The 25,455-nt window shown below is 37.7% G+C and overlaps 2 protein-coding genes across 2 annotated transcripts; one reads left to right on the forward strand and one right to left on the reverse strand.

Moving 5' to 3' along the window:
• Positions 1–341: 341 nt before the first annotated feature.
• Positions 342–12,566, forward strand: LOC145768353 (tetraspanin-6-like). The gene is made up of 3 exons (XM_082579834.1): positions 342–375; positions 2,770–2,923; positions 12,032–12,566. The coding sequence occupies exons 2-3, from the start codon at positions 2,781–2,783 to the stop codon at positions 12,447–12,449; spliced, it is 561 nt and encodes a 186-aa protein (XP_082435960.1). The 5' UTR covers positions 342–375; positions 2,770–2,780; the 3' UTR covers positions 12,450–12,566.
• Positions 12,567–13,803: 1,237 nt separating this feature from the next.
• On the reverse strand, positions 13,804–20,353 carry LOC145769935 (small ribosomal subunit protein uS15). The gene is made up of 5 exons (XM_082581488.1): positions 20,279–20,353; positions 17,182–17,230; positions 16,770–16,883; positions 16,544–16,678; positions 13,804–13,958 (listed from the first exon to the last, which is right to left on the reverse strand). Exons 1-5 carry the CDS (start codon positions 20,299–20,301, stop codon positions 13,824–13,826), a joined length of 456 nt encoding a protein of 151 aa, XP_082437614.1. The 5' UTR covers positions 20,302–20,353; the 3' UTR covers positions 13,804–13,823.
• Positions 20,354–25,455: the final 5,102 nt, after the last annotated feature.

Raw genomic sequence — 25,455 nt, forward strand, 5'->3', positions numbered from 1 at the left:
AATCCCTGTGTAGGTCTACATTAAACCAACCTTGCAAATACACCATGAAAATGTTATTACGTGTGGTGTTAATGTGAACGTGTTGTATGCGTAGGCTACTGAGTATTTTATGAAGGCATATTTTGTAATAGGCTATTTTTACTTTTGTCATCATGTTTGGTGTGAGAACATAAACTGCTGAATCCATTTTCAAAATATCTCTGCTGTAACCGTAACCAAGTGGTTAACTTTTATTACAATATTTCTAGATTGCACTGAAGTACTTTTTTGAACTCTCGCCACACATCAATATTTCTGCAACGCCGGCGATACTATGCGGGACTGGTGGATTAATAATCGTATTCGGATTGTTCGGATTTCTTTCAATATTTAAAGGTAATCTAAGAAGAGAAAAAATTGCACAAAATATCATCTTAAATATGTTGCTGTAAATTTCAGAAGTATGACTGACAGGGGCAAGAAAAAACAAAGTTTTAAAGTCTTCTACTCCCCCTTTCCCTTTCGGTTGAAATGGTTAGCTAGGCATTAAGCAGTTGGTAGCCTAATCGTGCCCAACCTCTTACTCATATTTCTTCTAATGCACGTTTGTGTTGTTTTGTTTTCGCTTTAGAACAAGTTGGAAAACTGGGGCCTTGCACAAATTTACACCACGGGAGTATAGGCTATAAAATAGGTTTAATTTTGATCGTTGACAAGGGGATCGAAAGGATGCTTTGGGACTCAGACCAGGGATAATTTTAGGGGCACAGAATCTTTCTAAGGGGACCGGAACATAACAAAACCACAACATACTCTTTAAATTTAATGCTTTTTTCTTATAAATGTCTTGGTTTGGGACCCAAAAATCTCATTGTACCGGCCTAAAATATCCTCTCAACGCTCTGACTGCTCGTAAATAAAACAGGACCGAAGACCTTTGACAAATTCATTTTTGATTTTGAAAAAATATTATAAAATTTCTACAGTTTGATTAAATAATACAATGGCAGACGTGCAGACTATAAATTCACTGCTCGGTTAATAAAATATTTTAGATTTTAGAGAATAGAGACGTATAAAATTAGTAGAGAACTTTCAGCGGCACCAAGTGGGTAAAATAACTCACAAGACAACAGCACTTCAACAACAAGTAGCCTAAAGATACAACTCTGTGAATGTCGGTGAACGGTCCTGCATTATTGGTTCAAATACTCCACAAGTATACGAAACTGCCACGCTCTCAATAGGCTAAAGCTTTGTCTGTCCAAGGTCCGCCCTGATAGCTCAGTTGGTTTGCTTGTGACTTCGTGAACGAAGAAGCTTCAAGATCAAGCGGCACGAGTGTGCGCTTGAGCCACGCATTCTAAGGACTAATTTCCATTCAATGGCACCTAGCGAATGGAATAATTTTCCGACGACAACACTTCAACGATCGCAAATTTCACTCTGTCAATCTCGGTAACCGGCCTTGCGTCAAGAGCCTCTACAATAGGGTGGCTCATTTTTGAACTTTTTTTTTTAATTCTCTCGGGGTAGTGGGGAAATGGTGCCAATGAGTGAGAAAAAATTCATGACAAAATTTAAGATTCGTAACAAATTGTCTTCAGCCTCCTCATGGGACTCAAAAATCGAAAAATGGGGCCAAAAACGCAATTTTTCCAAAAATATTTTTAGTTTGGGTAGATAAAACATTATTTAGATATATCAAATTAACCTAAAAAAAAAATTGAAGTCATTTGAACTATTCCTTCAGCTTCCTCACAGCTTCTGAAAATTTCCATTTTGCTGAAAATTTCGCATTTTTGTTTGTGGTTACATAACTATAGCGGTGGGATGGCGCAGCGGATAAGGCACTCGCTTTCCAGTCACGCAATCCTGGTTCGACTCCCAGTTTAAGCTGGTTGTTGAAAATCACCGCTCACCTCTACCCAGGGTGTAATAAATTGGGTGGGCGTAGTTACTGAAGTAAAGACGGCCGAGAGAAAGGAACTGGCAACCCTACTCTCGTTAGTGCCGAAGGCTTAGTATAATGAGAACCTTATCTTCTCATCCCCCGATGCTTGGATTCAAGTATGGGACTCACCTTTACCTTACCTTTACATAACTACAAACTTTGTCAGTGACGTAAATTCAAATAAAAGACGTCACTTTTTCCTACCAAATTAACTTAATTTTATTAAAAAATGACGCAACCGCTCAGGGCAGATCTATAAAGAGAAATGCAATGACGTTTTATAGTTGGCAAAATGTCTAACGCTATTATGTAACCACCCACAAAAATGCGAAGTTTTCATCAAAATGGTAATTTTCAGAAGCTGTGAGGAAGCTGAAGGAATAGTTTAAATGACTCCAATTTTTTTTCTTAGGTTAATTACATATACCTAACCAATATTGTATCTACCCAAACTAAAAATATTTTTGGAAAAAATTGCGTTTTTGACCCCATTTTTCGATTTTTGAGCCCCATGAGGAGGCTGAAGACAATTTGTTACGAATCTCAAATTTTGTCATGAGTTTTTTCTCACTCATTGGCACCATTTCCCCACTACCCCGAGAGAATGAAAAAAAAAAAGTTCAAAAACGAGCCACCCTACTCTACAAGTAGGCTATGCGAAACTACCAGGCATTACCTATCAAGACTTTGTCAGTCCGAGGATAAAGATTCAAAACCAACATGCATCGATTTTGCAATGGCTAGAGTTTAGCATGCCTAATAGTTGTCAAAACCAAATAGCCTAGATATTTTGTCAAAAACAAAAGCTCATATAAATGACAAACTTTTTGACGCAGATAGTAAAAGAATGCTGAACTGCTATGGTATTTTTCTTCTTATGGTGTTTGCTTTGGAAATCACTGGTGGAATATCGGCTTATATTTTCATGAACGAAGTGCAAGCGTCATTTGAAGCTGGTTTTAAAAACTCACTCCAAAGCTACAATCCAAGGTAAAGAAAAACACATAAAGTAGAAGAAAGTCTACAACGTTTGGATAAAAAGCATAGGCTTTTAATCGGGTCTGTGGACTGTGAAGTCGGAGTCGTGAAACCAAAAGGATGTCAACGCTCCCGGAGTCAGGCAGTTAGCCTATAAACCGAGAAGTCGTATATTTTTCGCCGGACTCCATAGCCCTGCTTTTAACTGATAAGTAGATTAACCGAACGTGCAAGTACTCACACATTTTATTAATGACTTCTAATTGAAATTACAAAGTCGTAGACACAGATTTAAAGTAACTTGCTCGAAATTCAAGTGCGTTTATGCTAGATATCGTTATTGTAAGCGAGTAAAGTCATTGGTTTAATCACTTAAACATGAAAAATGTTTACCTGTCATTTTGCCTAATTAGGGTGCATTATTTCCCGCTCATTTTGTAAATTCAACTTGTGACTAGCCTACTAGTAGGCTACTAGGCCTGGCCTATAGCCTACGTTTATTTCAAATATACGTTTGTGTTGGAAAAGCTTTTGAGATGCATATTCCATTACGCATCATGTAGCCCAAGGGTGGGCAAACTACGGCCCGCGGGCCGCATGCGGCCCGCGAGACCATTTTATGCGGCCCGCTGGCACTTGTATAAAGGTGCACTGAACATTAAGCACGTTACTGATTCAATTGTCAATGTTGTCAATCTTATCAGAGCCAGGAGGCTTAACCACAAGCAGTTCCGGGCATTGCTGGCAGATTTAGAAACTGAACATTTGGATGTCCTCTACCACAACCATGTACGCTGGCTGAGCCTGGGCAAAGTATTGAGGAAAGTGTGGGAGCTAAGAGAAGAAATCGTGATGTTCCTGGAAATGAAAAGCATTCAATGTGATTTTAGTACCAACATAGTTGATGAAGAGTGGAGGTTGGACTTTAGGTTTGCCATTGATATCATGGAAAAGTTGAACGAATTGAATGTAAAACTTGAGGGCAATGGTTTATTTTCACACGAGATGTACGTCCACGTTATGTAAATCATTCCAAATGAAGCTGTCATTGTTCCTCAGACACAGTGGCGCCGGCAGGGGGGGGGCAGGCGGGGCAGCTGCCCCCCCAATGTTTTAGGCATCATCTTTTTAATTTTTTTTTTTATTAATACATATTAATTTTTTTTTTAATATTTGGATCCCAACCTCAAGTAAGTCAACTCAAGTTGCAAGGGGGGGGGGGGGGGGGGGGGTAAAAGTTCTCTCTTTAAAAAAAAGTATGGAAAACCTTGATGACTAAATTGTACAGTAGATAAAAAGATTTTCTACAGAAGCAAAGATATAGACTTTTTAAAGTTTTAACTAACGTCACATTGATGTAGAAAAATAACAAACTGTTCAATTTTTGATACCTCACACTCCCATGACTTCTTCCGCGCGCATTTTGGCATTGGTTGCTTGCAGTGATTCTTTCACTTAAACAAAACGTTTTGTTTCAACAGTTTTGAGTTGTTTGATTCTTAAGTTGTAAAGGAGACTCAATTTCTCACATATTTATCATTTATGCTTCTTCTTTAATCTCAGCAGAGTATAAAACTTGTAAAAGTTTTTCATCCATACGACGTCATGAATGAAATTATATCTCAAATCGGCGTAATGACGTGACATCATCTAAACATTTTACCGAATAATAAATTAACAAATTCGATCGTCAAAAGTGGTTTGGTGGTGGTAAATATTACGTAATGAAAAAAATGTGATAAGGTTGGAAGACATTAGCCTACATCATGTTTTTTCAATACAAATTGAAGTTTAAAATTTATTCTTTTGTTCATAGTCGTAATCCACCTTCAAAGCGGTACTACAAAGAACAATTTTCGATAAGGGGGGCATCAAGAATAAGTCGACATGACTTTTAACCCTGAGAAGGTTGGGCTCTTGGAGTCTTGCTCAGTTTGGGGGGGGGGGGGCTGTCGATTCTTCTTATGCTTTAGGAGTGATATTTCTGTTATTTTGGCACGGTTTCAAAATTTGGGATTCACTTTGTAAAATTATTCACGCTGAGCATATCCGAAAATTAAAATTATGTGAATTTTAGAACTGCTCATATACGTTGAAATGTTGAGGTCACTTATGAGTGTAATTTGTAGCGTGAGTTTACACATTATTTTTTGGTAGAGTAATGAAGAACGTGCATTGTAATGTTGTGATTAATTGAATACATGAATTCAATAAGGGCCCAATTACCAGAAATGTGATTTTGAGATAAACGCGTTTTATTTTTTACTGCCATTTATCTTAGTGCTGGAACTTCAATATTGGTTATATGTTTAGATATACTGGTAAGTAGTAATAAGCATGAAAATTTCATCAGGGGGAGGTTCTGCTACGAAACTGTGGGGAAGTTAATCCACCAAAATTGTGCCCTTTTACAAATCAACAAGATTGTATGTGCTACCAACTCTTTTTTGACTATTTTATTAATAAGAAAATGGGCACAGAATATAATAAAATTGATTCAACTACACAGAGAAAGGCAAAACTATCATGCAGCAATGTTTACAACATTTCAAAGTCATAGTCACTCTTCGTCATAATCGGACTTTTCTTCAGGTTCACCGTGAGGCATGTGTGTATTCAAGGTCTTCATGTATTCTCTTCCCTCTTCTCCCAGATATCGTGCCAGTGACTGCACATCTTTTACTTTCTTAGGATTAACTAAACATGGACCACTGTGTAGGGGTTCAGTGGGGTATTCCACCGGGTGAATGCTGGCTTTAAAAGGCGAAACTTTTGTTCGATCGTTCCATTCATATCTGTAGAGGTTACGATTTGTAGCTTGTTAGGAGCATCATAGTTAAAAACTTTGTACTGTGTTATTTTCCAGTCCTTCACGTTGGTTTTGTAGCATTAACCAAGTGCAGCTTTGAAATCTTTCATTTGATTTTCTTTCATGACTGTTAGCTGGAAACGCTCGCGTATAATTTCGTTCCATCCGGAGTACAACCAATGGTACAACTCCACATGGTCTCGTCTTCTCTGCATCCTCTCGATAATGCCGAACTGTCGGTCACATGGTTGGTAACTGTGACCGCGCATGGGCAGACGGTGTGTTACAGAGTCAAATCTGCCATTCAATACTAAAGTATGCAGGTATTGCACCATGGTATTGTTGTGGTTTTGGCCACGACACCCATCGGTGAATACATGCAATTTGCGTGCATTTGCATCAAGGTGATTAGTGATGTAGTTGTGAAGGCAGCTCAAGACCTCATTTGCACCCCTTCTAGCCTCTGTTTCAGGCCAGGTATATATTCGACTTTTAGCAGTTTTTGCCAAATGTATACCAAAAACAAATAACGACAGCTGCCGGCTATAAAACACATCTCCTGTTGCAATGTGTGAATATGGCATATTTTGCTTAAAATCAAAACACAGACACTCTGTGTCCTCTTGGTCTTTCGCCAGTGCAGTTTTTCTTTCAGTGCCGTAAAGAATACTTTGGCTTTTCGCTTGTGTATATCAAGTTTGACTTTCAGTGCTCTCTTAGCGGCAGCGTTTGATTCAAGCTTTATGTTTGCTTCATGCTCAGCACACAGTGTGCATACATCTGTCTTTGGTCTCCCAAAGCCATAGTTGAAATTTAGTTTGTAGTACTCATAATAGTACTGATACTTCACTTCACAGTCTAGCTTTTGTGGGTCTTTACAATCTTTGTACTCAGCATAATGTTGTGGATAATGTTTCTCGAGAAACAAAGTATACATCTTAAGGACATTGAGGTCAGACCCAAGATAGCGCCTTTTGTTCCCGTGACCACCATAGTGAGACACCCGGTAGGGGAAGCTGCAAATATGAGTATCAATTTTCAGCTTGATATCATCACTTTTAGTAATCTGTTTGCCATTCTTCCCTCTTTTGTCCTTTGGTGTGGTTCCTTGGTATCCAACATTTTGTGGCATCAGTTAGCCCAAAAATGCACCTTCTTTTGCATCTAATAAAAGAATAACAAACACTTTAGCCTATCAGTGCCAACAAATAGTACTGTAGTGACAGTTAAAGATACCGGTACTTAATAGCTGCATGAAGGGCTATACCATGATACATAAGCACAACTAGAAACAAAAAATATTGCTGAAACTGATTACCAGTACTGAAAGGAAAAACCAAATTAAACACATAGGCCTACGTAAGTTACTGTAATGTTAAGTAAGCTATAGGCTAGGCCTAGCCTAAAACTAAAAACTCAACCATAAAAAATAAGTTGTTCTTTGCTACAGAAATTAAGTTATTATACCTGCAGTTGTTTCCAGTTTTTCTAGCATCGATCTTCTTTGCTTTGCTATTGGTGTAACTTTTCCCTTCAGCCCTCATTTTTTTAGCAGCATTCCGACCTCATTTTTTTTCATTCCTTCTTTTTCTTCCTCTTACTTCACTAGCTTCTTCAAAAGTTGCATCAGTAACTGTTGGTTCAGACATCTTTATTGGAATTAACCTTTTTATTCAGAGATAAACTGAAGGCTACTGTAGGCTACTGTATGACGGCAAGGCTGATGCTGTGGGCTACTCAACCAGTACCACAGACCAGTAGACTGTATGACAAACTAAACTAGTGCTGCCAATTCTAATATTACTAATCTTCATTCAAAGGAAAGTAATCTAAAAATGCAAAAATAATGTTCAATACATAAATAGTAAGCTGTTGCTATATTTAGCTACAGCTGTAAAAGTCCCACGAGCAAAGTCCCGCAGACTACACAAAGCCAACATTGTTTTCGCTTTAGCTGACTGAATGCAACAAGGGCCCAATTCGACCAGTTGGGCCCTTGTTGCATTCAGTAGAAATATTGACCGAGCATTTTTCACGTTTTGGTTATAGTAAATTGGCTGTTTTTGCACGCATCATTTAGAGGACACCAAGAAGAGGAGAAAAACACAAAAAAGTGAAAATTGGCAAAATGTGGAATTGGGCCCTTTTTGAATTCACGTATTCAATTTTTGTTTACATTATTTTACATACAGCCAATGCCCTTCACGCTGTGAAACAGTTAGGATTAACGAGACATGGGCCAAATTAATTACTTTCATCCAGCTGGTGGGAAAATGTTTCACAATGGAATATGAAATATTTCAGAGGATGTGTTGAGAAATGCCTTATATCTTTCAATTTATAACCTTTATTCGCTCAAAATTTCAACTCAATAGAGGTGAATAAAAGTTAGGAAAAGTCAAGAGATCTCGTAGTCGCAGCCTCAGTGGTTTTAGAGATACAACTGTTGATACAAAAAAGTTGAATTGACAGCCCCCCTCCCCAACCTTCAAAGGGTTTGCATTGAGTCAACAGATCTATGCCTTAAGGTTTACGTCAGCTCCAGAGATCAGTAAAATATAAGGTTGTCATCTTCGGTGCAACAAGACCATTGATTGATTAGTTTAGTGAGGATTCGTAGTCCCATTGCTTTCATTTTGAGTGATCATACTGATTTTCAATTTATTCCTACAAGACGTTACGTAATGAAAAATATATAACTAAGGTTGGAAGACATTACCGTACGTCATGTCTTTTCAATTCAAAACGAAGTTTAAAATTTATTCTTTTCCTCATAGTCGTAATCCTCCTTCAAAGCGGTATTACAAAGAACAATTTTCGATAAGGGGGGCATCAAGAATATGTCGACATGACTTTTAAGGTTTACGTCAGCTCAGGAGATCAGTAAAATATAAGGTTCTCATTCTCGTGATTGTAAGCCGCGGAAATTTTTTCTCTAAAAAACAGGTTCCCGGGAAGCTAAACATATTTTCCAGCCCTGGTAGAAAACAAGAGAAATTAAATAATATACCACTGTCTTGCATGTCTTGCACCAGTGGCGTAGCCAAGGGAGGGGGGTTTGGGGGTTTCAACCTTTCAAATTGAATTTACGGATGTTAATACACTGTTTACAAGAAAAGCTTTAGCCTATGATGCAATTTCTTGTTAAACTGTGCAAGGATGCAAGCCATCTGCAACTGCTGAGATCGCTTGTTCGATCTAGATTCTAGATTAACATCTAAACAGCTATTTGTTATACAAAACTTGAATATACCAGAAATAGCTTAAAGTAACTTCATTGTCTCAAAGCTTTTTGTTTGACACTCATTAAGATGTATGACCTCTATGACCTTACATTTTCTAAACTTTGGGTTGACTTCAGAGCATAAAAGTTAGGCTAGTGACTTACCGGAATAAGATCGCTTTTTGAATCAACGAAGAAGAAAATTGATAAATAATAAAACTGTAATAATCTCGCAAAAAAAAGCAATCAACCTATGTGTCTAAAACAAAGTTTGCCTAATTGTAAAACGCAACTGCATTAAAAGAGCGAGTTTTGCCAATACCAAGCATTCAAATATCTCAGTCTGGAATTAGCAACAAAAAAACATAGAGACTTAGCTTTATTTCCGAAAAATGCCAAAGAAAACATGATCTTATCCTTTTGCTATGCCACCGGACAGCACCATTTTACAGAAATATTCATACCCACAATTTTGTTGAAAATGCTCTCAGAATGCACCAAACTGAAAGTAATTTTTCAAAACTTTCTGGGGGAGGCCCCCCAGACCCCCCGCCGCTAAGTGTCGCCTTCGGCGAACACGCCATCGGGCTTCGCCCGTCGGCTGTCAACACCCCGCCTTTCAAAATTTTTGACTACGCTACTGTCTGGCACTGTCAATATTTTGCCCCCCCATTGTTGAAGGTCTGCCGGCGCCACTGCTCAGACAATCTGGTAACAACGGGTTTTGTCACTTTCTTTTGCTGAAAGAAGCAAACATTTCTGGTGAACTTGCAACAAAGTATAAAGTTCAGTTGGATACCTTGGCTATCGAATTTGGCAGAAGGTTCCAAGACTTAAAGAACCTGGAACCGCAGTTTAATATGCTCAGCTCTCCATTTACTACAGAAGTTTATTTGGCTCCTGAGGATTTAGCCTACAGGTAGAACTGCTGGACTTGCAAGCAAATAATGACTTGAAAGAGAAGTTTAAGTCAGATTAACTGCCTGACTTTTACAAGTCATTGTCTGACGATTTGTTTCCAAACTTAAAAAACTTTGTTGCTAAGTTTTTGACACTGTTTTGGATCCACATACATACGCGAACAAGCATTTTCTTGTTTAAAAATAAACAAGTCGAAGAACAGGTCTTTGCTGACAGACACCAACTTGCATGATGTTATGAGGATATCTACCAGAAAACTTGCTCTCAATTTGCAGAAGATTGTGAAAAACTGTGAACAGTTGCACAAGTCTCATTAACTTTTGTGATGATGATTGCAGCCATAGCTTTAAACGTAACTGAGTGTGAAATACAAAAATTGTGTTTAATATGAATATGCGTTTATTTACACACCGGGTAAATTTTCCTACTTTGTAATGAGAGTGTGCGGCCCCCCGGCTGCAACATTTTTCAAATGTGGCCCTCAGTACAAAAAGTTTGCCCACCCCTGAATTGTAGCCTAATGATTATAAAACGTTAAATTCCACAATTCCTAACTGCAACGACAGCTAGATTGCGGACAATAGGCTACAGCAGATTGCGATTTATGTTGAAAGCTTAATTTAGTGCAGATGGGCTACTTATCCAACAAAATGAGCGTTTTCATTAGCTTCTACAATAATAAGTAGGATATGCCGTATCCTACATATTTTTTAAGTAAGCAAGTGTTTTCATCGAGAGGCCTAATAGGCCTATGCCTAAACAAAATAGACCACTGGCCCCAAATTTATTTTGTATATAGGCCCAATGGCCCATATATAGGCCCAATGGCCCATGTCGGCTGCGTAGCCGAGTGGTGAGACCGTCTGCGCAACGTTCGAAAGGACGTGGGTTGGACACCGCTCCAAAGCACGTGGCTGTGTCTCGGCGAAAGACACTTAAAGGCAAGCCAAAATAAGGGGAGCAGCTGACTCGAAGACTATATGTCACTTCGCTGCTTCCTGTCGTCTGTTGTATCGCATCTGTGATCGCAGTGTACTGTATGTTATCGCAATGGGGCAAATAAAAGAATGATTATTATTATTATCATAAGTTGTCTGTCAGTGGTTGGTAGCCTATAACACTTGTTGTAAAATTTGGTCTAACTCTAAAGTCTAAACAATCAAATGTGGGAGCTAAAAGCTTCCATGAAAATTTTTGACAAATTTTGCCTCATTTAAGAAGTTATTTGTGGTGCAATAATGATTTTTATTCACCCCGCACAGTTTTATTGACCATAAGCATCAAAGTTAGATTTGGTAAAAGTTGAAATTAAAAGTTTTCATTCAACATTGAATTTACAGCAAAATTATTTTTTATGAATTGAAGAATTTCTATAACTCAATTTGAACACATCACAATAGACTATAGGCTATAGACTGCTGAGCATACGATTATTTATTTTCGCAAGCAAAGTTTTCTACAAAACTGCAACTATTTTTGCTTGCTTTTTTACGGTACGGTATAATACCGGTAGGCTACTTTTATTTATATTCTTTTCATGATTTTTCTCAGGGCAGAAAAATTTCCAAAATCCATGCAACGTGTCCCCAACCTTCCCCAATAACAGTGTTTCCCAAACCCTTTTCAATAAGGCCCAAAATTATTTAACTTTATGCAAAAGTGCAGACTCGACGACCTCCTACGCATTTCTAGGGCTACGGTCTTTCGCACTCTCTCATTGGATGCACATTGTACGTTTTTGTTTTGTTTACGATTTGTTTTGCATCCAAACAAAAATAAATGACTATACATCTATCCAAAAATGGCTTTCGCAACCCATGTGTATAATATCCCTTATAGTTATTCTAGAATTCCCTTGCAATCAAAGACTTTCCGGCCCAATTTAGTCTTTTTGAGCCCATTGTTTGAGAACTAGTGCCCTATAATATAGCCTACAAGGCATATTTCAGGGTTATTTTATATTTAATGATTAAAAATGAAACGACTAAAGTGGCAAAATACCAATATAAGCTAAGTTGTATGCGTTTTCTGGGTTTTGTTTTTAGTTCACCTTGCTCTTTTTTTCATTCGTTCACTCTTCGCTAACGTAAGCTAAATCTCAGCATACGAATCACCCAGTCAGACCACTCCTAGAAATCTACTACACTAATATGTTTTTTTTTTATAGGAAAAAGAACTCAATTGATCAAGCACAGAATGAACTTCAGTGTTGTGGCATGAACTCGTATCACGATTGGTTTACGACTTCCTGGGCGAACGAAACTAGACAATGCGGTGGATCCAACAATAGCTTCACTGTACCATTGACGTGCTGTAAATACATCAAGCGAAATACTAACGAAGATGGTGTAGAGTCGACTATAAGCTCTTATGAAAGCACATGCTATTGTGGAAGTAAGGAGGAAGAGAACTTGGTTAACAAAGTTGGTTGCATGAGCGTACTATTTGGCACAAGTGGACAAACTCTGCATTATCTGTTGGCCGCCGCATTTGGTATGGCCACAGTGCAACTGATTGGAATCTTTTCTATCCTGTGCATTTATTGCAAGAAACGACAAATAGATAGTTCGAGAAGGCGTTACTAAATTAGGACAAGTCTTCTTTTCTCTGGATAGAGAATGTGACATGGAGAACCCTCTCCGCCAACACTGTAAATGTTTATGTGGTTGTGGAATTTTTATTGCGTCTTATCATATTTTAGATAAAATAAATGACAAACCAAATAGCCTACTACACCAACCTATAGAATGTTGGAGACATTTAGCTTATTGTAACTCGCTAAAAGCAGCACCCTGCAAAAAATAACTTTTTGTATAAAAAGAAACAGGAATCATTGAAGTAGGTCTACGCAATAACTTCTGGACAACTCGTCATTGTCACTTCCCAATGTTAATAACAAGTCACAAAGGTCCGCTCCAATAGCTTAGTGGACTGCTTTACAGTATGTTTAGCAACATGTGGGATCTAGTTGATGCAAAAATTGAGACAACATTTAACAAACGAAAACTTCACACCGTCAAACTTGGTAATTGGGTTTGCGTCATTGGTTCAAAGACTCCACCTGCACCGTAGGTGAAACTTCCAGGGTTAAGTTGTCAAAGAAGCTTTCTCAGCCGGAGGATAAATATTCCAACTATCAATTAACCATTTTACCAGAAATGATGTAAAAATTAACTCAATTCCCTTGTTCACGCCCTAGGCTACGTCATTTGTTTGATGATGCAATAATTTATCTCAAGAAAAGGGAATGTTCAGTTACGATACCACTGCTTTTTCTGCAGCCGCAATACGCCGAACTTCCTCTAACAAGTCCCGCACTATTCGAAAGTAGTCAAAACATTCACACCGTTATCATCGACTTGACAAAATGCTATAATTTAACCCTTTTTTTTTTAGGTTCTTACGGCATAAGTTGATATACTGCACACAATAAACCTGGCCTAATTTCACAGCCGAGGTTTCGCTAGCGGTTTTCAATTCTTTGGCATCACCTTGAAATTAGCAATCATTCTTGCACTAACTCCTAGAATGGCGGGATAGTCACTTTTCTTAAAAGATAGATCGTAACGCGATTTGGCCTTACAATTCAGCATCCACGCTTAAAATACACTAATGAGCTGTTCTTTTTTTGTTCATAAAAGCTGTCTGCAGTCAGGATTGCAAATTTTTCTGTAACATAATATGGAGATTTTGCGAACACTAACTACCGTATCAGTTTTTCCAATTTTATGAGGACACCTTTTATAGGCAGCTCCAAACCTACCTGCATCCGGCTCGTTGACTACTCAATTGCAGCATGTTGTCATTTGTGATCGGATGCCGAAAGTGGGCAATAATTGAATTTGAACAGACAAATTAACATTTAGCATTCATAACCTCAAAATTTTGACTGATCAATCAAACACCTGCCTAGATCTTCCAATACGCATGCACAAACCATCAATGAAAAACAATTTATTTTACGCTACGAGAGCAGAAGCGGTGGAACTTTCATATTTCCAGTTCGGTGGAAGAACCGCTTTGGTCTTGTAATATCTCGCCAATCGGTGGATGCGGCTTTCGATCAAGATCAAACGAAATTTCGAATCGGTATCCTGAAAACAAACGGGTAAACAAATTAGATGAGCAATTACAGGTCAATGTAAATTAACATAATTTCTAAACATAAAAACAATTTAGTTGATCTCAAATCAATATAAACGTTTTTGAAATTGATTCAATGCGAGCTTTGAGGCGGACTTGCCATTTCCAACCACTTTATCCAAATTTACTTTAAAAACAATCCCTGCAAAGAAAACATCAGCCACACCCACTAGTGAGAACAAAACCTAATTTGGATGAGGTGCTGGCAACCCAAACTCCATTCTTCAAGTGTTTATGACCAATCAATACTGATGGATGGGGGATTTCATTAACTCTAGTTTAAAACATTGCTCACACACCTAGGTCTACGTTAAACCAAACAATGCTAGTTTTGAAGCTGTTAACTTTCTCATATATGGAAACTTGTCTTGATCGAGACGATTACGAAAAACGGCCAGATTCATTTCCGTGTACAGTACTTTGCTGATACAGTACAGTAGATCAGCTTTTCATTGAAGTTTATCCAGTTCCATTTGATCATCAGTTAAGTGTTTTGTCAACGGTTGTAAGACTTCTCAACATGCGACAACTTAGCAAGTACATTTTAGCTGCTGTCCTAGTCAGAAGTCAGCAAATGAGATTTACTTGCTCAGTTCGGACTTGCTTGAACATCGCTTGCTAAACTAAATTTGCTGACTTGTGACTTGCCTAGTTATGACTTGCTCAGTTGTTACTTTCTCAGTTTCATTATTTGTCAACTTAAGCCACTTGCAGAAATGACACCAGTTCAGTTGTCACTTACTGAGTTCACAAACGCTGACTTGCAGAAGACTCTGCCAACGCCCGTGTAAAATGGTGAGAAAGGTATTTTTAAAGAGGTTCAAAAAATCATTCAACAGATCTTGAATTTGCCCTGCGACTTCTGAGAAACCAGTCCAATGTCTCTCTCCAAGTTTGAAAGTGACTTAGATCTTCCCTTTGTATGTAAGCATGCCAAAGTCTTAATTTGCTCTGAAACGCTTTTATGTGCCCACGCATGTCAGTTGCACGTTGGAAATTTTGCGGCAGCTTTGTGTTGAGGTATTGACAATAACTTCTGGACTGCTACAGCAGAATAGCAGCCCAGAAGTGACGGTCAGACCAAAAGTAACAAGAGCTGCCAACGCATTCACAAAGAACATAAAAGTGAAACTTTTGAAACTATGTTACATTAACATGTTCAACTGGTTAGCGCGCGACTTCTGGAAAAGCTTCAAGATCAAGCGGCGCTGGTTCGACTCTCGAGGTGTGCGCTTGAGCAACGTACGTTAAGGATTGCTCTCCATTCAGCGGCATCTAATGGATGGAATAATTCCCCGGCAACAAGGCTTCAACAATCGGAAACTTAACTCTGCCAATCTCGGTGACCGGGCCGCGAAATTTTTTTCCCACGAGATTTCTGTCTCATTGATTCTAGTCACTCTAAAAGTAAGATTTTCCGAAAGTGTTTTGAGAGATAGGTTCATTCAGATTGCGAAATAACTATTTGCCAATGAAATTCTGCAATGATAATAAAATATAAGCTTTCCCTAACCCTACTTTTTTGAAAAGCTTTTGTGCACCGCAAAAATTAATTTAAAGAAAAAAAAAGTTTGACTTCGACAGGCGTCGAATCCTCTATCTCACGATTACTAGGCAGAGGATGAAACCACTGAACCAACCGTGCCAACGAGAAACTGTTGCATTAACACGGTTTTAATACAAACTTTTACCAATACATGTAAATGAGACAGAAAACTCGTGGGAAAAAAAATTTAGCGACCGGGCCAGCGTCAGTGATTCAAAGGCTCTACAAGTATGCGAAACTGCCAAGAGAAGCTTCCCGCAGTGCAAGAAGCTTTCCCAGTCTGCTCTGCAAGAAGCTTTCCCAGTCTGCTCTGCAAGAAGCTTTCCCAGTCCGAGAATATAGATTCAATCAAGCAATCAAACTTGTTGCTCTAAGACTATTACATAATTTTTTAGTTAAAATTAATCAGAGCTTAAAATTGTCATTGTAACTTTTTATGGGTTTGAAGGTTAATTATTTTTCAAAAAAAAAATTTAGCACCCCTGGTCATTCCTATAGTGCAGTAACTTCTGGACCACTACACCAGTGTGGAGCTATATCAACAAAGAAAACTAGATCAGTCACACCACCAACTTTCGTTTTCTACTTAACTGGTTGCACTTTAATTTTCAAAAAATGTATGACTTCTACTCTCAGATCACAAAATCGTTTGACCATGCAACCCTTGCTTAACCAATGTACTCCAATAAAGTACTATAACGGGTTTTGATATGCAGAGTTGAGATCATCTACAAAAAGATTACGGCAGTGTGATTCAGAAAACTTGTCAAATTTAATGGATTAATATGTTTGAGTTTCATTTCAGAGTATTTGTGACGTGAGCCAGAAACCAAAGCTTGTCTTTGTGGCACACATTTTGCTTCACAGGCTGCACGCCTCTGATCTAAACACAGAAAAATCAAGCAGCACCGGTTTGACCCTGGATTGCTCACTTGAGCAGAGCATTTTAATGACAGCTCTCCAAATTACTAATTTGTTTTCAGCAAATACCTTTCTATTTCGCTCTAAGTGCTTGCGCATAGCCACAGCCCTCTTAATGAGATGGTACAAATCTTCTGGTAGATCAGGTGCAAGACCTTTTGCTTTCAATATGCGGAGAATTTGGCTTCCGGTGACAAATCGAACCTAAAAAATAAATAAAATAAACTGACGGACAGATCATTGAAAAAAAAAAAAAAGAAACTTAGCTCAATCTGTTAATGTTAACCCTTGTTACCTGAGCAACACCCTGTGAGTCCCTCAATCGTACACCGATCTGTGAAGGACGAAGACCTTTCTTTGCCAACTTGTAAATCTGCTCCTTCACATCATCAGCAGTAAGCTTCAACCACTAAAAAAATAATATACACAAGTTGCCTTCACATGATCAAAACATTTAATTTTTGACAAGGTTACTACCACAGTATAGGACTTTCACACAAAGCCGAGTAACTTAATATACTGTACATGTTTACTTAATTATTATATATCAACACTCAAATAAAAAATACATTATAACAAGTCGTATATCGAACATTTATGACACCATAGTGTTATCGCCAGACTAATGAACAAAATACAGCAGTTGATACTCCTACTATATATTTAACTCAATCTTTTTTTATTGAAATGTGCAATATGATACATACTGTTGGAACACTTCTTCGATATGGCAATGAAGATGAAGAGATTCCCTTTCTGTTGCAACACAAATATCAAGTCAACACAAATGATATAAAATTTACATAATAAAAATGCAATCAAACTGTAAAATAACTAACAAAATAATGAGGTCATATTTAAACTATAAAAAAAGATCAGACAAGTGCTGTCTTGTCTACCATTTGCGATTGAGAACTGACAAAAAAATGCAAAGCCATCATTATGTGTTTTACCAGTTAGTTTCAACATACCAAGGAATGGGTGGCAATAGCGCAACATTTTAAGATTATTATAGTTTAAGATATTGATGGAGTTTTTACGATATATATCAAAGTTTTTACGATATATGGTAAAAATATGAAGTGGCTATACTTATGGCACTATAAGTATAGCCATTTCATGCATAATCTTTAATTTCTACAACTTTTTTATTGCACATGTGCATGGTTAAATGCACAATTTCATTGACAACTTTATGCATACAGTGTGGACAAATTTACTTTGAAGTCTAAAAAAACGTGTGTGTAATTGTCATAAAACATCCACTTGAAAATATTTTCCGAATGATGATGATAACTGCCAGGGTGGATATTTTCTGAGATATATCCGCCCAGGATGATGACTGCCAGTGTGAATGTTTTTTTGGCGATAATTTTCAAGAGAATCTTTTTTTTGCGTGATTATTACTATGTAATTATGTCTTAGATTTCAAAGGCCAACTCTGAAATTTCTTTTACTTTACTTTAAAAATAACCCCTCAAAATATCTGCCCTTGAAGTCATTATTATTAACATTTGGGGGATATTATTGAGTGGATAGGCTAGTATATGACAACCTCACACACAATTTTTCTAGACTTTAAAGTGAAGTTGCCTATGCTGTGAAGGGGGCAACCTATTTTGTCTCCTGAAAAGATTGAGAAAAAAATTCAACAGAGCAGAAGTCGCTGATCGGAGTTGCCACAAACGGGGTTTTATTTGCTGAGACTGTTCAGTCATTTGTCCGAAATGACTTGAAAAAATTCGGTTATTTTTTTACTTATTTTTTCTGATGAAAATATTTCCTTTTAAGTAGCTGACACAAACCAAAAAATTTTCGGACATTTTCACTGAATTGACTATATATTTTTTGGAACATTTTGACCGAATTGAGTATATTTTGCTAAAAAATTGGTCAATGACCGAAAAAAAAAAACCCAGGCCGCAAACATTTCAAAAATTCTCTTGATCTTTTCAGGGAACGAAATAGGTTGCAGGCTTCAAAATTCGATTTTGTTGACGGCAGACAAACGTGTCCGGTCTGAGCAGCTTTCTTGGAGGAAAAATTAAGCCTTACCACGGACACACCAGGTTTTACGTCGATCGTTATGCTTAATACTTTATCTTGATAATTCTTCGCCATTTGAGAACTGTAGCTACAGTTTAGAAGGCTTTTTTAAATTTTAGCGAAGTTACTCTGAAAGGCTTTCATTAGACCAACAACGTGCGTCGTGCGTTTGAAGAGTCAAAGCACATTGTAGCTGCCCAATACGCTACATATCTGATTAACTACCAAACCGAACCAAGTCGTCTGGCTTTTTGCATCACAATGCTTTGGACATGAGTCAGAAAACTTCTGCAGTAACAGTATGGTACTGATTTCTGCTGTGCAACGTTCTACTAGGCCTCTTTAAGTCGAGTTGTTTTAGCGTGTCATGTGAGCAAAAGTGATAGTACAGTATTCATTGTCCTCATTCTTACTTATAGAATTTTCGGTTTGTCTATAGAATTGGTCATTGTTGTCATCAGACGATGTGACATCATGCAAAAAAGCGCAACTGCTTTTGGGAAGGTAAAGGATAAAAAATCGCGGCATAAGTGAGGAAGCAGAATGGATATAGCTTTTTAAAACTTTCATAGTGCATCCACCAAATGTGCTGCAGTTTTCTCATTTCTGGTCTGATTTTACCAATTTTACTATCTTAGGAAAGCACGATACTGCATCTACCCGAATTAATTGGTTGCAACTTCAGGTTCTCTAGGGATGCAACCTAATTCATACACTGAACAACTCGTACCCTTATTTCGTACCCTGAAAAAATGGAGAAAAAATTTAAGAAAAAGACAAAATAGTACACGGATTGCAGGATCCGCTTAACCCTAACTTAAAATTTTTTGTGGAAACTCCAATTAGCGACTTCGCTTTTTTGGCGATCAGCGACTTTGGCTTTGTGCTATTTTTTCTCTTGATTTTTACAGGGTACATACGAAATAAGGGTACAAATTATTCAGGGTACAAATTAGGTTGCACTTGTTCCCTAGGCTTTTTCTTTCTTATTGTAAAAAGCTAGCAAAACTTAGCCTAGTCCTATAATCTAATTTTGTAACCAACCTCGCTTATCAATATTACTCGGAGATCAAAGCCAAACATTGTGATGAAGACTTGAACTAAATTGTGCTGATTACTCTCATCCATTCTTAGTGAAAAATTCACCTTTGTTTATGTACGTACACTGATTCAATGTGTCTGTCTAATAGACCTTGTGTCTGAACACTTTGTACCCCAATTTTAGACGACGAAATCGGGGTACAAAATGTTCAGGGGACGAAATAGGTTGCATCCTGCTGTTAAGTTGTCCATGCTATAAAGTCATTAACGAAACTGTGCACATGACTATGCACTTGCACAATAAAAGCGCCACATGAGATTATGCTCATGACCAAGCACATATGCAATATGACACTATTAAGTATAACCACTAACCAGTCCCAAAATAATAACCACACAGTACAAAAAGCAGTCTGCAGACTGATAAAAAAAAATTACAGACTAATGTAACTAGTGCTTGAAATTAAAAAACACACTATGCAACATTTATCTGTGTATTTCAAAACTTGGGCCTATTGCAAGAAAACTGTGTATTAGAAAGCTTACCAAGCGCCAACACTGTTTTTAGAGCTTCACCTTGTTGTAAAGTCAAATACCCAAAATTTATCAGTTTTATAATAGGTACGGTCACCGTACATAGCACACCTGCAAAGTTGTTGCAACAATTTTTGTTACTGTTGAGCCAAAATAACCAAATTATAAGTCGTTTGAACTTACCCAGGTGCGTGCATTCGCCCCATGATGCTGGTTTGAGAAAAAAGAACTTTATGGATAAGAGATTTTAGAACTATAAATGCTGTGTCCAGAGATGAAATTAATTTCCGAATTGAGTGGGGCTCGCTAAATTAAACTTAATTCAAAAAAAGAGTGCACTGAATTGAAGCTTTTTACCCATGCACCCGCCATAAAAAAGGGCTTATTTAAATAGTTATTATATTTCTATCCATAATTCATTTTTAATGACGCATTATAGCTTAAGTACTGTAATAAAATTAATCATCACCATCAATTTATTTGTCATAACAAACGTGAAAATAATATTAAAAATATGCCATATGACGAGAAGATTGTGAAAAATCCAGCTTGTCATCGCGTCAGCAGCCACCTCATGTTAAATGACGAAAATAACATACACGTTAAATAAGCTACGATATGCAAACACACACAAAAATTAAGCATTTGCTGATTCAGATACATGTTAATACATGTTAGATACATGTTATAATCCATGTTTTGATAGTCCATTACCTAATTACAATATGTGTGTGTGTGTGTTAGTTTGTTTTTGTGATGTTGTTAGGTTCAGTCGTGTTCTCATTGCTTTAAGAATTGGCGTTCCAATCGTTTCAGGAACGAGGAGGCGACTGATTCTTAACTAATTCATCTACTTGTTTTACAGTATCAGGTTTGGTGGCCGTGCTTAACTATATTTATCGATGCAAATACCGCAATATTAGATCTTTTTATGCACGTCTTAAACCATTAAGGTTTTGCCACCTTTTCCTGTTGTTGGTTTTGTTACTGTATTTCTTTTTCACAATATCATTTCTTTTGCGAAAGAAATGATATTGTGAAAAAGAAATACAGTAACAAAACTAACAAAAGGAAAAGGTGGCAAAACCTTAATGGTTTAAGACGTGCTTGAAAGGATCTAATATTGCGGTATATTGAATTGAATTGAATGTTTTCATTTTGAAAAAAGAACGAACTGTTGAAGAGTGCATAGAACAGTTGAAGATATCATTTGACAGTTATAATACGTAAAAAATAATGCATACCAACCAGACGAAGCAAATACTTTAATGTGATTATATACGGTATGCAAAACAGTTAATATTTATTCAGCTTCATTTAAATCAAAAAGATAGTGCTTAAACTTTCTTTTAAAAGAAGTTGAAGAAAGACCTTTTTGTTTTATTATCTTTATCCTGCATTGCGGGAAAGCGGACTTGAGCGCTATGCATCGGTGTACGCCTTCCGACGTACACCTGACCCACGCTGCAGCCGACTGCAAGATCTGTTTCCGGTTGTCTACTCTACTTATGACTTAAATTTGGTACTACCCATTACTCGAAATCGATCACTCACTGGGTAGAGTCAATTATCGTAAAGTTTCTTGCCCAGAGAAACAACAGCAAGTGCGGGTGGCTGGAGTCGAACATGCAAGCTCTCGACTGCGAGCCCAACGCGCTAACCACTCGGCCACGGCCTCGGCCATTGAAGTCACCTGGAACCTCATGCCATAGTTGAAGACTCCTTATTAACATCTGTCTTTCACATAATTCAGTAGCCTATACGCACTCTTGAAACAAAATAGTTACTGCTGGGTCTGTAGAAGATATCACATACTGTTTCTGGTTTCTGATATCACATCAATGTGTGTGTGAGCAAGTTAAGCAGTTTCTTAAATTTTGAGATCTGACCATATTTTTGCTGTGAATCTGTGATACTGCATGATTCTTTAGTAGCCTATTTCTTTAAAATATTTTTCTTGTAGGCTTGAAAAGGGCTGTAGGCTACCGTAGCCTATGACTAGCCAAAAATGTAGGCTACCGGTAGTATTGTTGCTGAGTTATGTATGTTTATGGTAAAAAAAGTTACCTCTCTACCAAAGATGTCAAAACGATATAGGCTATATCGCATGCCAAACATAGCAGAGGTCTAAAAAAAGTTCTTTATAAGCGTAGCTGGGCTGTTTCAACCAAAACTAGGCTACAGCATGGCGAACCATCCGTTTAAATAACCGGTAGTCTGTTTAAATAACGAGTAGTTCTCTTTGGCAAAGCTGTTGAAAGGATCATTTGGGCCCGCACCAACAAGATCCTGGGCCCCAAATCAAGATACTTCCAAGAATAGCCTAATGCACTAGCCTATATCAAAAGAATACAAGATGGTGAACTAAGTTCCCAGCTCTTTGAAATGGCTATGGGCTCCTAAAATCATTCCTGGCCAAGGTCCAAAAGTAATTTACCTCGTGAGGACCTGCATCCTCCTTTCTTTCTGCTCTATGGCGCCTAGTGTAGGAAAGAGAGTAGGCTTAGAATTTTTTTTATAGGCGTATTCATGATTTATCGAACCTCAAACGGTTATTAGATCACACACAGTGGTTTTCCTAATTTTGAAACGACAGGTTCCACTGCTTGTTGGACAGCTCGCATAACTTTAACAACTTCAGCTTGAAAGCTGATCGAAAATTTTTCAAAATAAAATTTGTTTCATTTCGAAGAAAAATTCTTTTGACTTCTTATTATTACAAAATCGCAGCAATTTGACTTCGTTATGCGCTCGAAGGAAATATAAAATGCATGAGAATCTTGCAATGCAGAAAAAATCTTGAAGTTAAACGTGAGCGGTCTTGCGTAAGAAGTAACCGGCTTTGGTGAAGCCGTTGGTGGAGTTGTCGGAATTGCTATTTCAAGTTATACCCTATATAGACTAGACTGCAAGGGTCACCAAACTTTTTTTCTCTGAGGGCCGGATTGCTGCGAGATTAACAGCTGCGGGCCGGATGCAAATTGCGAAAAGATATACAACTATTTAGAATCTCCATTGACTTGAATTGAGCACAATAAATAACAAAGCCAGCGCTAAAATAGGAAAGTTGTGATGAAAATCGAAAGGTTGCTGGAAAGGTTATCTCCTGCTGTGATACACTACAGGGCATCGTGTTCCTGAAAAAACATTACATCTTTCCAAATTTGACCTAGGCTGTATCCATTTGTGGTAACCTAAGGATAAAAACGGAACACCAACATGTAGGCTGCCTGGTGAAAAAATGTACAAATTCAACATACAGTACAACAACGAACTAAGTTATAAGAACGAACAATTTTAATAAAGAAGTCTCTATTACACAAAAGGGCAAAGCCAAAGACGGTTGCTAATGCCAAGGGTAGCACATGTTGTAGTGCAGCTGTTATTTCCGCAGCACGTGGCGGGCCGGATGAAATCAGTTCGCGGGCCAGTTCCGGCACGCGGGCCGTAGTTTGGTGACCCCTGGACTAAACTGTCAGTTTTTGTTTTATAGTAATGAAGGTTTAGATTAAGGGGACGAAAAGAGAAAGTGGAAGCCGCCTTCAGTCCTGTCATTGACACGAACGCATGCTTTTGAGCGGTGGGGAACAAGCGCTTTTTCGAGAAATGTGCCCGGGCTTTCACCACTCGGCTGTACAACCGCAAGCTTGTACGTTGTCAAATATTTGTAAGCTACATATAATCATCATCATTCATTTTGCTTCATGACACGAGAGGTGCAAAAAAGCAAAACATCATGTAATGTAGTGTCACTGTTTGCCTACAGACCAGTCTAAATAGCATACAATCTTCTACATAATATAAACCCCAACCACAGCAGTCCATCAAACCTACTGTATTTTCTATTTGATCAAGAGAACAATATTCGCAATGTTCAGCAACAAAAATATACCGACATCAACACCATCACGAGGAACAAGCAAGCAACACTTCACGAAGAAACAAACCTTGTCCAAGTAGTAAATCAGTATTTATATCTAAGGAGTGCTCTCCATTCAGCGGCACCTAATGAATGAAATAATTCCCCGGCAACAAGATTTTAACAATCAAAAACTTCACTCTGTCAATCTCGGTAACCGGGTCTGCGTCAAAAGCCTCTACAAGTCTGCAAAACTACCAGGAATAACCTATCAACTATCAGGGCTTTGTCAGTCTTAGGAAAAAGGTTCAAACCAAACCAACTGATTCCACGTCTGCAGACGTGAAATTAATGTAGAAAAAAAAAACAGTTTGCTAGCAAGGTTATTCTTTTGCCAGCAGGCCTAATATTTTAAAACTAACGACTTGAATGGCAAGATTGCTGTCTTGCATACAAACAAACATTTGTGAGCTTTACGCCAAAAATAATGATCAGTAGAAACATACAGAATTAGTAACTTTAAAAAGCGCAAATATCGCAGTAACTTCATGAATTTACTCTCAATGTCCAGACAAAGTTGATGGATAGTCACAGCATCATATTACTTCAAGGTCTATGTGAAATAAAAGTCCTCAGCTAATGATAGAAATCTCACGACACGGCGACAATGAATTTAAAACCAGCAACACGACAGCGATATGAAGGAAAACGGTTAAATCTGGTAAATGCTAAAACACACAGAACGAGTGAGCAAAACTGGTGGCAGATGTATATGATTTAGAAGAATTTTAAAATCAATTAGTAAAATAATTGCACAGTTCAAACACTTCACTCCCAATATCACCATCGTTACGAAAAGAATAGTTGGAACTTTTCTTTCCAGCTTTAGAATGATAAAAATCCATTAGTTGATTTTACCATTATTAAACGATTAAAATACCATTAGTATGACATATATTCTTAAAAAATGCTTGTACGTAAGTGATAAAATAAATGGTCGAAGAAAACCGTAGAAGGTAAGTTCAGGGTCAAGACCATCTGACCAAAGTTATTAGTTCGTTGTTCTGCTAACGCTGGATGACATTGAAGTGATTTAAAAGTTGACGAAATGTTTGCTTTAGATTTAGAAGCAGCTAACTATTCATTAAACCATTGATCGGATTTTGAATATTGCAATGTTAATACTTTCACATACCACATCGGTACGTGCCACGACTAAAAAGCAATGATTGAAGCACAAAAACGAGAAAAGAGTTCACAGCTAAATGTACTGAATACAAGATAAGCACCACGGCTATAGATAAGACTGAACTACACCAAACAACGAACACAGTTGGAAAAAAAACAAAATGAAGAAAATAAATGAAGATATCAAGAAAAGTAACTATGCAACGCCCTAATCATTTGAACGTAACATAGAAGGAACCTGTATACTAGGCTAGTGGCTTGCTACGTATAGCGCTAGTACCGGTAGGTGGCGACTTTGCTTGCTCTTATGAAC

Source organism: Aplidium turbinatum, chromosome 1 (genome assembly GCF_918807975.1).
Source record: "Aplidium turbinatum chromosome 1, kaAplTurb1.1, whole genome shotgun sequence".
Lineage (NCBI taxonomy): Eukaryota > Metazoa > Chordata > Ascidiacea > Aplousobranchia > Polyclinidae > Aplidium > Aplidium turbinatum.

What these genes read in the sequence shown, in the direction of transcription:
- LOC145769935 (XM_082581488.1), bottom strand. Translation starts at nt 20,301, where the DNA reads ATGGGGCGAATGCACGCACCTGG. An exon ending in ATCGAAGAAGTGTTCCAACA is followed by an intron (nt 16,884 to 17,181) that starts GTATGTATCATA and finishes TTATTTTTTTAG; the next exon opens with TGGTTGAAGCTTACTGCTGA. An exon ending in ACTTAGAGCGAAATAGAAAG is followed by an intron (nt 13,959 to 16,543) that starts GTATTTGCTGAA and finishes GTTTGTTTTCAG; the next exon opens with GATACCGATTCGAAATTTCG.
- LOC145768353 (XM_082579834.1), top strand. Translation starts at nt 2,781, where the DNA reads ATGCTGAACTGCTATGGTATTTTTCTTCTTATGGTGTTTGCTTTGGAA. An exon ending in CTCCAAAGCTACAATCCAAG is followed by an intron (nt 2,924 to 12,031) that starts GTAAAGAAAAAC and finishes TTTTTTTTATAG; the next exon opens with GAAAAAGAACTCAATTGATC.